We start from the raw sequence: 13275 nt of genomic DNA, 5'->3' as shown, positions 1-13275 counted from the left end.
AAAGCCGAATAAAAATATTTTGTTGGGTTTAACTTCCTGTTTGTTGAAATAAGATATTGAGGGGTATAAGCTGATAGTTCATAATTTTGTATTCCATGAAAGGTAACTTTATATTAGCCAATTTTAATCTAACTGAGTTATACATTCAGTTAATCTACACTCTTCTGAATAGACAAATGCTGTAACTTTACTCGTGACGACTTGCATTTTAAATTATATATTTCTGTATTGGCCTTGGAAGCTTAGACTGGGATTCAATTTGATGCCATACAAAATATGCTCCAATTATTTATATGCTTGCAATTAAATTAAATAAAAAATAGCTAGTTTATAGTCTATAAAAGGTCTATAACCTTTTTTTAAAAAAAGTAGCCATGGCGTAAGAATTGGGACAAAACAAAATATATTTTGGAGGATACAATGCCTATGTTCATACAAAACACTAAACCATACACCGCTATTAAAAAAAACTAGTTTGCTGTGTTTATACAATATGATTGATTCTTAAAACAGCCAAAGAATCAAACCAATTTCTGGCTTAAACTGATACATACCAAGTGGGTTGTTCAGTTTTTGTTGTTATTGTGAATTGTACATAAAACTTTTGTTGGTTATTTCTAAATTGTTTTTTGACACTTTCAATTATTTCCTTCCTGAGCCAGATATAAAGGAGGTGCTTATTCTTGATTTACCACTGATTTAATGACATTTCAGAGTCATGATGGCCTTGGAAAGTAGGCTTTGCAGCCTGGCCATCATAAGATGTAGTGCCAAACCCCCAATATCATTTATTAGTTCAATTTATATTTATTAGTTCAATTTATATGCCGCCTTTCTCCGAAGACTCAGGGCGGCTTACAATGCACTTATAGCAATAGCCTTCATTCTTTTGTATATACCTGCTTATTAGGGCTTTTGGCCCCCCCATAAGCGGTGTTTCTACAAGTCAGTTTATTGCCCCCACAATCCGGGTCCTCAATTTACCTACCTCAGAAGGATGGAAGGCTGAGTCAACCTTGAGCCTGGTGAGATTTGAACTCACTAATTACAGGCAGATGGCAGCTAAGTGCTACATAACAGCACTTAGTCCGCTGTACCCCAAGGCTCTTGGTGAAATCATGACTCCATTTCAGGTGCTTGGCAATTGGTTCACATTTATGACTGTTTGCAGCATAACTGCAGTCACATGACCATGATTTACAATGCTTTTCTCCAGCAAAAAAAATGCCCATTTGGGAGAATGGATTTAGTTTTAAGACACTGTGATTTGGATTAATGACTGTGTGATTTGATTAATGATTTCTATAAATAGTAAAACGAGACTTATGACTGTTAGGATTTATGAATGACGATCCTGTCCCAATTGCAGTTGGGTACAAGGACTATCTGTTTGAGTTATCTTTGCTGTGGTGTCTTACAATATGTTTCTTTATGTCACCACTCTCTCTTAGGACATGCTCAAATGAGTTGTGAAAAGGATAGACAAAATAGCCTAGAGACATCTCAACAGTCTTGAAGGCAAATCTTCCCCATCCCCATGCAATGCTCTGATTGGTGGAAGTTTAAACTCCTGGATGGTGACTCTGTAAAGGGAATGGCAATGAAGCCAGAAGAGAAAAACAATAATCTTGCCTGTAGTAAGTGTCATATTCATAGAGCAGGACAATGACCCAGAAACAATGAGGCAGGATATGATAGGGTTGGGATAAAAATGGCAAATATTATGTCAGAACCATTTAGCACCATCTCTTGATGGGTAAATAGCATTTTAACTTGGTGGTGGGAGAAATGCTCTAAGACAGCATTTGGCACCTAACTAAATATTTATAATTATTTCTGCATATTAAATTTTACTTCTTTATAGTTTTCTTTATTGCTTTTTCCTCTAAGAAGGTCTAGATTTTTATAGCATAGCAAATATATCTTGAAGATCAGAGGACTTTCTATGAGGTAGATCATACAATAGCTTATCCCCCCCAGGGAAAAAAACTATGCAGATGATATACAAGTTACAACGGCACTGAAAAAGTGATTTACGAATGTTTTTCACACTTATGACCATTGCAGCATCCCCATGTTCACATGATCAAAATTCAGATGCTTGGCAATTGGTTCATATCTGACGGTCAAAGTGCCTATTACTATTGGTACTACCTTTACTTTCTTTTGCCACAGTTTCTATTTCTATTAGCAGATCTTTGCATTTTTGATGTTTTCTTCTCCAGTTCCTTCTCATCCATTCTGCTTTTTCTATGTACTGCCATGTCCACTATACAGTCTTTTTGTCTTTTGTATTGACGGTCGTTAAGTCTGGGGTGTTTTTGTAATCAATCCATTCAAATTGGTCTTCCTTTTCTTGCTATTTCCAGATTCGTCTTGTCAATTGAGTTGATCTTTAGTTCTTCTGCTGTTTTGCGCAGTTACCTTTCTGGTCAGATGGAAAGAGCTTCTTTTGAAATAGATGTTTTTGGACAATATTAGCTACCACACCAATTAGCAATTTGAAAGTTGTTGGTAAGCAAGTAATGCTCCTTTTGCTGTATCTTTCATTATCAGATAGGTTTTGTCAGATGTTAGCTACTCTACAATTTCATCTCCTTGCAGTATATAGTTAAACGGCTTGCAATAGTGAGCATAGACCAGGCAAAAGTTTCAACCAAAATCCATGCAGTTCTTTACCTGGAGCTCATCAATTCTTTATTTATCTTGCTCTTTTGTCTACCATTTCTGCTGTTACTACAAGTTCTTTCATTTAGTATTATTAAATGTATTTGCAACTCATTTCATGGTTCAAGGTGACTCTGAATGTAATTAAATATACAAATATCCAATTATAAATATACAGATTAAATTACAATGAATTAAAATGAATTAAAAAAACCATAAGTTTGGAGCAGAGAATTGGGAGTAGATACACAGATATATATATGTGAATACAGAGCAAATACAAGTAGTCTTCAACTTATGACCATTTGTTTAATGATGACATTGGCATGATGCTGCTGCTGGAAAAAGTGACTTAACAACCTGTCCTCAAAGTTACATCCAACATGGTCACATGACCATAATATATATATATATATATATGCATGCCGCCCTTTTCCGGAGACTCAGGGCAGCTTACAATGCGTTAAGCATACTTTCATACTTTTGTATATTTTATACAAAGTCAGTTTATTGCCCCCACAAACCGGGTCCTCATTTTACCCACCTTAGAAAGGATGGAAGGCTGAGTCGACCTTGAGCCTGGTGAGAATTGAACTCGCAGTAATTGCAGGCAGCTGGATGTTAAATGCTGCCTTAGTAGGAGGCATTAGCCTCCTACGCCACTCAGGCTCATATTTGTGTGCAGTTGTCTCATCCTGCAGTCACATGATCATGATGTGCACCCTTCCCAGCTGGTTTCCAATAAGTAAAGTCAATGAGAGAAATTGGATTCACTTCATCATGTGATACACTGGTGACTTAACAATTGCAATAAACATGATTGTAAAATTGGCTTTGGTCTGTGATGACTTAATGACTGCATCGTTGTTATAAGATGTGTGTGTGTGTGTGTATGTAGAGCATTACTTATATTTCTTAGTTATGAATGTGGGTATGTTGAATAGCAGTTTAGCAAGGCATAATCTATCTTTTAACATTCCTGATGTAACAAAGCTATTGCTAATAAATGAGAGACTCCAAGTAATGTACAACTTATTTAATAGCATCTACCTACTAAAAAAGGTAGGGAAAAAACAGCTTCTGAGTGGACTGTTTGATGGGAGCATGAGGAAAGATCTTGATGTCTGCTTCAGGCACTGGAATTCCCTTTTTTCTTGTCTTTCAGCCAGTAGGCAAAGGCTTGTTTATTCCTGCTTTTGGTATTTAAACCAATTGTAAAAATGGATCTAACATGAGGAAATAAACTGGAGATTCTTTGTAATCTTGTATTCATTCTATTGATTTTTTAATTCATCTGTATATGGGAAGCATCTATACCCCATTCTTCAGCCTACAAGGCCCACTGAAAAGTTTACATAGTCAGTGGAAAGAAAGAAAACCTAAACCAAACAGTTCCTGGTCACAAGATCTAAAAAAATATAACATGAAAAGGAAAAAAAAAAAGAACGGGAAGGGCAGAAAAGCACAAGCTCAGGCATCTAGGCTCCTCCTCCTATAAGCCATAAAATTATGGTTGCATGCAATTTAGGGAGAGGATGAGCTTAACAGAGAACAGTTGATGAAAGGGATTTGCTTCCCATCTCATTTTCTGATGCAAACTGATAAAAAGGCTGCCAGTTGAACTAAGCCCAATTTTAGAGAATGTCCAAGCAAATTTGGCCTATGCTGCAGCCTACCTAGCAAGTATACATGGGCTGGAAAGTCACTGGCTCATCAGAAATTGCTGAACTTCAACTCCCTCCTGCCCCAGCTAGTTGATGGCATGTTGGGCATTTTAATTCAGTAATATTTGCAGGGCCACAGATTCCCCATTCCACTCAAATAAATGGCTTATGGCCATTGGAAAATATCATCCAACGTTTTGGCACCCACTAGCTTGTGGTTCTTGAATTCTCTCATGTCATGGGTAAATCTTCTGGATATGTATTTGGAAATTTATCTGATTGATTTCTATAACCGCCCATCTCGGCAAACAACGCTCCTTTTTGCTTCATGGGACCCTTGGGAGCAGAAGACCCGGTCTGCACTCCACAGCATGAGCAGCAGCTTCTGTCATCAAAAATATGCTTTGAAATCTCTAAGTCACATCTAGCCTGTCTCATTGTCTAGAGCAGATCACCACCAGGGACTTTTAAATCCGGAGCCCTAGGTGGGCAGCCTACCTGCATATGGCTGCATTTAGGATACCGGGTTGGGTAAATTCATTGAGGGAGGGGGAGAAGGAGAGAGAAAGGGGGGGGTGCTTTTGAGAGAAACTGGCTAGAATGTATTCAGGCCAACCAGACTATTACTCTTATGCGCCCTATAATGGGATTATATTGCCCTTTAGTGCAATATAATCGAGACCCTCTTGGTTTCTTGTGCACTTTGGAGAGCGCCCAGTAGGGAAGGAGAAAAAAAAAAAGAGCATCCGAGGTGGGTTTCTTTTAAATTGCATAAAGGAGAATCCGAGACATTCCGGCCCCTCTCTCTTTTCTACCACACAGCCGCCGTCTCACTTTTTCTCTTGTCGCCAGGCAGCTTGAGGGAGGGATCGGGGGGGGAGGGGGAGAGGAGAAGAGGCGAGCGCCTGAAATGCCAGCTTCTTTCCTCTTTCCTCCTCCTGTCCGTGCCAAACCTTTGCCGGCCGACCAGTCGCTCTAAGTGGCCGCCGCCCAGCTCAGCTTCCCTCGGGCTTTGGGCGTGGAGAGGTGATCGGCCCCCTCCCCGTTCCGCTCTCCTGCCGGTGGGTGGGGGTAGGCAGTGCCGTCCTCTCCTCCTCCTCTGTTGGCAAACAGCCGGCCCTCCTGCTCAGCCAGCCCCGCCCCCCGGCCCCTCGCCTCGCCGCCAAGACGACGGCAGCGGGAATCCAGAGGCGAGCTGAGGAAGGGAGCCGCGCACTCGCTCGCCTCCCCATCCAAACCAGCCCCGCCGTATCTTCTGCCGGCCTGCCCCTTTCTTCCCTTTCCGCCCCCCAGGCAGTCGGGGCTGCAGCGGGAAGCATTGTCAAAGAACAGCCGCTGTCAGACAAGGAGCTGGGGCCGAGGATAACTGCACGGCGGCGACTCACTCCGGTGTAGGGCGGGAGGGGGCAAGAGGAGGGGCAAGAGGTAGGCAGGCAGGCAGGGAGAGCTAATAAGAGGAGCGGACACGCATGCATGTAAGCACACACACACACACACAATACACACAAACGCAACACGCGAGATTTGTGTAAGGGGGTGTGCAGAACTTGATCCTTTCTCAGAGCTGAACTCCTCCCCGCCGCCCGTCCGCTCCAATGCGGTCCGGACGAGAAGAGTTTCTTTCCACCAGGATGAAATATTGGAAGTAACTGAAGACAATTCAGATTTTCCTGCATAGGACGGAGAAGAGTTTGAAGTGCGCGTGTGTGCCTGCGCTTGCGGGACGCGCTGGTGTACGGCCGTATTTAGGTCGTTTCCCGCGTGATTTTTTTTTTAAAAAAGGAAAACAAGTATTCGGGAAACCTAAGTCGGAGGTGTTTCGTTTGTCCTTTTTGTACAAGCAAGGGAAAGAAAGCTAGGCTGAGGGCAGAGGAGGCTCTGTTTTCCTAGGAAATCCTCCTTGAGTGCCGAGGAACCAAAGAATAAGCGCAGTCATCATAATACAAGGATACATCTGGACTGTGTTTGCGTTTCCTGGTTTTCCTGGGGACGAAGATGCTGTCCTACACTGTGCTGGATGCTAATGTGGTGGACGTGGAAAAAAGGCGAAATCCTTCCAAGCACTATGTGAGTACAGGATGAATAATGCTTGCAGTGAGGCCTTGGTGCCTTATTAGTACAAAACGCTGCGGGTCCTGACAAGGGGAAAGAAGCCTTTTACCGATTTGGCTATTGGGTTTATTACTACACTGAGCCAGATAGAATTTGAGAAGGGAGGCAGGTGGGAGAGGGTTCACTTGGCATGTGTTCCTTCCCCTTTGCAAACTTGTCTTGGCAGTACCTTTGGTATGGCAAAGAGGACAGCAAAAGGGGTTTGCTTGGTTTTTTTGGCAGTCATCTCTCTGGAGTATGTCTCATGTGATGAGAGAACCTGAGAACTGGACATCAGAAACTTATGGAACACGTGGGGGTAAAAGCCTCACCAATGGAATCGGCATGAGCCAAATGGGTATAAGTGTAAAATGAGACCACTTGTGGTGTCATTTAAAATGGGAATTGGAATCTGTATGAAATCCTTTGCTACAGTACTTCAGCTGAGGATGCTAGGAACTGGCATGACTGGTTGGTGTAGGTCACATTGCTCAACCTTGGCAACTTTAAGATGTATGGGCATTGATTCCCAGAATTCCCCGGGCAGAATGCTGGCTGGGGTGTTCTTGGAGTTGAAGTCCACACATTTTAAAGTTGCCAAGGTTGAGAAGCACTGGTAGGAATTGTTGAAATATTCTTTTGCATCCATGACTTTTCTTATTGGCAGGGCCACCATAAATCAAAAGAGCCTTTTAGACTGACCATTAATTGCTGTTCCTATAGAATCATATGAAGTGCATCTGGCACTTTTATACCAATTTACTGTATTTCACCCAACTTCACAGCTGTAACCTCATTGTGCATTTAGTACAATGCCCTTAGGTTCTCTTTGTTCTCTATTTGTGAAACATTTTTTGTAACTCTGTTCTTCTGGAATTCAATGTACGTTTGCTTGGACACTTACTTCAGCCGCACAAATCAGCAATCAAAAAGGCATGTTGTCTGACATAAATTAAGAAGCATAATTTCTGTAATTTTCCAAAGTGAGTATCCTAGTTTTTCAGTCAGCCTGTAGTTACTAAATGCCATTGCTGGACTTTCTAATGGGGATCTAAGCGATGATGATGCATGAACTTAAATTCACTTTAACTGAGCCAGCTTGAGCAGTAAGCAATGGAGTGCAAGTTAGGACGTGCGTGGTACTGCTAGCATGAAACTCACTTATAGTGCAAATTGTGACTGTTCTCTTGGGTTTTCAACTGTTGAAGTTGAGGACACTGTTAAGGATATTCTTGGCCCATAACCGATGTTATGGGTTATTGAGCAGAATACCCCTTGAGTATGCACATGAAAGCGGCTGAGAGTGAATAACCACAGTTAATATACTGACACACTGAGTTGTGTTAGTCTTTTACTTTTTAGAAAAAAGTAAAGCAAAGTCCAGTAACAATCCAAGTCATACACAGATAAGGAGATAGTTAAAATATCAATTCAGGGATATTCCAAGTACAAAGTCTTCTTACCAGTTGTTGTCATTACACAATAAAACAGTTGTTCTTGAGTTTCAAACAGGAACAAGTTCAGTATTAAAACATTCAATAAATAGTAGAAAGCAACAAGTAGCAATGATCAAACAGTGATCATACAGAGAGAACAGGTAGAGAGTAACAGCAAATAAGCAGATAAAATGGTGTAGTGTCCACAAGCCATGATTCAGGCTTCCCCTTAAGTACATTGGCTACAGAGCTTAGCCAATCAGGATACAGAATGATGCAATACAGTCTTAAAGCAATATAATACCTTTTGACAAACATGTATTGCTAGTTTATATATTGCCTGACCAACTAGTTAGACAATAGCCATATCCTAACAGACACTTTGTTGAAATGTAAGACCATAAAAAAAATTGATTCCGGAATAAGTTAAGAGTCATTCAGTGATTTACATGGTGAACTAGCCAGACCTTTCCTGCAAACTCATAAGCTGTGCATGAAAACAGTTCTCCTTTCTCTTACTCTCCCCTTCAAAACCATAACATTTCAGTAACATGCTGCCCAACATATAGAGGTTTTATTTGGTAGTCATAAGTAATAAATAGCTAAATAACTGATTGTATGTTTATATTCTTCATCTCCATTTAGATTAGATGCATAATGGGCTCCAAAAGCCATGCTCCCCCATCCAAAAGCTTTGGGTTTTACCAGAATCCCTTGAAAAAAGCTGCTTACTTATAATTGATATGTGAGAGAAGTACATGGGAGAAATCAAATAAAGAATGTGTAGCTCATAATAAAATTAAAATGAATTAAATTACATCAAATTTAGGTTTCGTCCAGGGCATCCCTAATTTTTCATCCCTATGACGCTTAATTTTTGTTGTGTGCCTCTCCTTAAAACCATTAAAATCAAAAATATCACTTGTCCAGACGTTACCCCAATAATAGAAATAATCACATGTTCTGTATATATAAAGCAAAACACAAGTCAGCCTCAGAAGTGAATGATAGAGATCAAAAGGCTCTATTCTCCAGGATAAATATTTCAAGTATTTCAGTTCTTTTATAGGATGGGTGGAGAGGCTTCTGTCTAACATAGCATTGGAACTGTAACTTCCAGAATTCTGGGGTTTGCATGGTTGTAGATCAGGGATGTCAAACTGGATTTCTTCGAGGGCCGGATCAGCATTGTAGTTCTTCGCAGGCCGGCCGGTGTGGGGGAGATAGGATGGACGCCTCTTGCAAGTCTTCCCCCATGCCCCATTTTGGCTGCCAGAGGCAGCATAGCCCGATCCTTTGCTATTTCCAGGCTGGCCCCACAGGCCAGATTTAAGCACCCCGCTGGCCGGATCTGGCCCACAGGCCTTGAGTTTGACATTCCTGTTGTAGATGATGCTGATCAAAGCATTTTAAATATTGTAGGTTTAATATATTGACTGGGACAGGAGAAATCGGGCCAAGTAAAGGGGTAACATTAACATTTTAATGGCCTTCCAGTTAAGTTTGGGATAACATGTATAAGGTTGTATAAGGAGGATATTCAAATTAACCATGCAAATTTTATTAGATAAAAAAGCAAGTTCTGTTGTTCATTAATTTAGCCATCATCAATGACTGTTTTATTATTTGCCATTGTATAAGCATCACTGTCTCCACTTTGAGCAATTCCTTCCCACACATCTGTCTTTCCAATTCCTTGCTAATCTTCAGGGTTCCTACACTGACTTGCAGATCACAATGTTTCATAAAGCTGATGAAGATGATAGTAGTAAAGCTTGTGCCATAATGCATAACAACAACAAATATTTACTATGACCTTTAGCCAGAAAACACTACATAGAAACAAACTTAAAATTACAGATATAAGTTAAAAGAAAGCATAAAATACAGGAAAACATACCATAATGTTGATGTAATACAAATACAGTAACAGTGGTGATCATCAAGATTAGCAATAATCTTCAGTGTAAGTGGATCACATAGAACTAATAGAGGCACAGAATTGGGCAATCTAGGAAGATATGTCAGAATCCTTGTCAGGTAGAAGAAGCAACAAATAAGCATTGTTTTTCTGACAGGTTATATACCTTTAAAAGAGGATGGATGGATTATCCAAGATGCCCTGTAAAGAGATCAAAAGAAGAGAATGTGGCTCAGGGATTCCATAGAGCTGTTCCCATAGCTGCTCTAGAAGGATGATTTTAAAAGCCAGCACACCTAGCCTAGGCGAAAGCCAGACAAATCCTGATGAATTTTTCAGAGTTAGAATGGAAAACATAAGATGATGGCACATGCCCATTTGAAAAAAAATCCACGGATTACTGGGATTGGATACTAGGTTTAGCCAGATTTGGAAATAAATATTTCAGATACACTGCTTAAGATAATGAGTGGAAATTTGTTGGTTTTTCTGCAACAGAACTAGTATGGCTATTTCTCTGCTAATTAGATTTATTCTCAGTCATTGACTGTATACTTAATTGATTGGATGGTGACCACAGTACTTTTCAAATTGAGGCACATCTGGAAAGATCAGAAGTTGCAAAGAGAATTAGACTTAAGCAATGGTACTAAATATTAAATATTACAATGGTCATTTCTGTTGCATGTGTTATGGCTGTGCGTGGCTGAGTAACTTAATTTTGTGTTGTACCTTTCAAAGTTTTTTAAAAGTATTGTGCTTTTGCTACATTTGTCCATTTAATGATGTTAGTTTCAAGGCTGATTGAATACAAACCTGTAACCATCTTTGTATATTTTCTTATGTAAAAAGTTGAAAAAAATTCATTCTGTGGTAACAATATTATCTTGATTTTATGGATATTAGACTTCTGATTGTAGAAATGCAGTCAAACAGTAGAAATCTTAGAACTTATTGAGCTGAGATATATTTCTACATAAAATGATTAATGCTGCTATAATTTAATTCGAGCTTCAGTTTCTGTTCTTTCCCTTCAAAATGCCCAGAGGATGTTCTTTGATTTCTCAAACTTCTATCATATTGCTTGATATATCAGATTGATTTTGGCAGACTGGGTTCATTACAGATGCTCTTAAAATATATACATATATTAAACAAAATGTTCAAAATTCATATATGGACCAAATGCACATGGATGTATGCCTTTTCTTCATTTCTCTACATTAGTGCCGGTTTAGTGAATCCAGCTGCTGTTATAACGCTTGCTTCAGGCTTTTTCATGTGCTCTGTTTAGTCTTTTTGAGTATCTCTGTTCCAGTGTGGAAAGCTTTTTGTCATTTTTGTTAGCTTTGGGGAAAAAAAACCCCATACCTCTTCTATGGCATTCCTATTCAAGGTGAATGCTGCACAAAGGTCACTTTAAGTATATAATTGCTCATTCTTATCTCCTACTTTATCTTAGATATTAGAGAGCATACAGGGAACAACATGCTTAAATATTTGTGAATGTGAATCATGAAGAGCCACCTAAAATCTTATCATGTACCAGGAAATGTACATGTCATCAAACTTAAGAAAGTCTACATATATGTAATTTGTAGATGTTTATCTTGTGCCTCTCCTTTACTTGCCTGAATTCTTTGCTCAAATCTTTGTGATTTCATTGGGACATGTTTTTTTTTCCTTATGGTGGAGAATACTTAATCAGATTTCATCCAAAGATTTGTGTAAAAAGAGTTCCATTTATTGAATGCTCTCACACAAGGAGAACTTGGGCAGTGAGGTACTTTAGATTTGATTCTTAGAAGATGCTGTGGGGGTGGGGATGTAGCATCTTCAAGAAGCAGCTGCATCATGTTTTCCTAGAACATACATGAATTAGAACCACCACACAGCCTATCTTGTAATACCTATAATTACCATAACTAGTTAAATCTGTTCCAGAGGAGTTAAGTTCATTCCAGAACAACACAACTGGTAGTACAAAAACTGACAAAAATTAGACATAACAGAGTCTCCCCCCCTCCTTCTATAAATGGAAGGAATATTTTCCAAATAGTAAAACATGTTGAATATCAGTCATTGATGGCACAAAATAAAAAGCACATCTTTGAAAATAATGGCTGAAATGTGAGCGGCTTATAGAACTGCCCTGTCCATGGGATCTTCATGGGCTTTCAAAATGTGTTTCTGTGGATATTTTTATTTATTCAAGCATTTTATTGAGTTGGGAATAAGTTTGCTTAAACATACTTTAAGAATATTAAACCAAACTGGAGGAAGAAATGAAATATGAAGGCTATAGGCAAAAAAGTTTTTCGGTAAAGAACAAGGTGGATCTTAACCTGAAATGCTTAGTCAGGTGGCATGTTTGTATGGATCCAGCATAAGGAAATATATTTTTTCTACAAAAATTCTAGTCTGTATCCCGTCAGGTTCATATGGAAAGCATGTTAAATTTAGGACTGCTGATTGCATTAGCAAAGGACTTTCTTTAAAAAAAATCTGGCACATCTTAAAGTGTTTATTTATTTACTAAGTTACTCAGCTTTGTATGCTGCTCTTTGCTTTCTGAAAGTAATATTTTCTCTTTCAGACTAACTTTCTAATAGAACTGATAGGGGAACATTGTGTAACAGAACTAGAATCTAAGATTCTTCAATGCTATTTGCAATCTAAAAATTGCATTTTATATAGGTAATTGTGAAGTACAGTTCAGTAATAATCCTTGGTACTTAACTGTATCAGTTGTCTTTGGTGGAAACAGCTGCTCTTAGAAAGCATATAGGCTGGTTTTTGGTGAATAGCCATGTTTATGTTGCTTCCTCTTCACAACCATGTGTCCATGAGAAAGGAAACTGCTCATACTTAGCAAAACAGGATTGTGTTCTGGAAAGCAGTTTGCAATATTGTGCTAATATAAACATCATCAAGTGCTTTGATGTGTCTGAACTGGGCTACCAACTTGGTTTCAGCCTCAGGTATTGAAGGTAATTTGTCTTTGTAAATACAGGAGGTTGGCTCGTAGTTTGTGGCTTTGTTTTGTCTGACATGGTCATTTGTTAGCAACTATTATTCCTGCAAATAGGCATAGGGCTTTTCTTTTTTATTCTCTTGTGGATTGTTTCTGTATGAAACACATTGATCAGACTTACATCTTCTGCCTTTGCTCTTACTGTTGAAGACTACCTGTAATTGTAGTTAATCCTAACATAGATATAGAACAGGGGTGTCAAACTCAAGACCCAGGGGCCAGATCCAGCCCATGGGGTACTTAGATCTGGCCTGCGGGGCCATCCTGGAAACAGTAAAGGACTGGACCATGGTGCTTTTGCCAGCGAAAACAGGCTCCCGAGCTGTTTTCAGCTGCCACAGCCTCCTGCAACTCTCTGCCAGTGAAAATGGAGCTCGGGAGGGCCACATGCGTTTTCACCTGCAGAGTGTTGCAGGAGGCCGTGGCAGCCAAAAATGGAGTTCGGGAGCCTGTTTTCGCTGG

The 13275-nt window shown here is 39.6% G+C and overlaps 1 protein-coding gene across 1 annotated transcript in view; it reads left to right on the top strand.

The window, feature by feature from the left end:
* Positions 1 to 4881: 4881 nt before the first annotated feature.
* LOC148113109 (SH3 and PX domain-containing protein 2A-like) overlaps positions 4882 to 13275 on the top strand; it is a 99312-nt gene continuing 90918 nt past the window's right edge. Inside the window, exon 1 of the mRNA XM_087872852.1 lies at positions 4882 to 6398. Within this exon, the coding sequence (XP_087728978.1) occupies positions 6327 to 6398 (72 nt within the window). The 5' untranslated portion in view covers positions 4882 to 6326. The remainder of the gene's footprint in view (positions 6399 to 13275) is intronic.

This window comes from Pantherophis guttatus, chromosome 6, assembly GCF_059756535.1.
Source record: "Pantherophis guttatus breed Tessera chromosome 6, ASM5975653v1, whole genome shotgun sequence".
In the NCBI taxonomy this organism is placed as follows: domain Eukaryota; kingdom Metazoa; phylum Chordata; class Lepidosauria; order Squamata; family Colubridae; genus Pantherophis; species Pantherophis guttatus.
The sequence above is the reverse complement of the archived record's forward strand: the minus strand, read 5'-3'. Positions and strand labels throughout refer to the sequence as shown.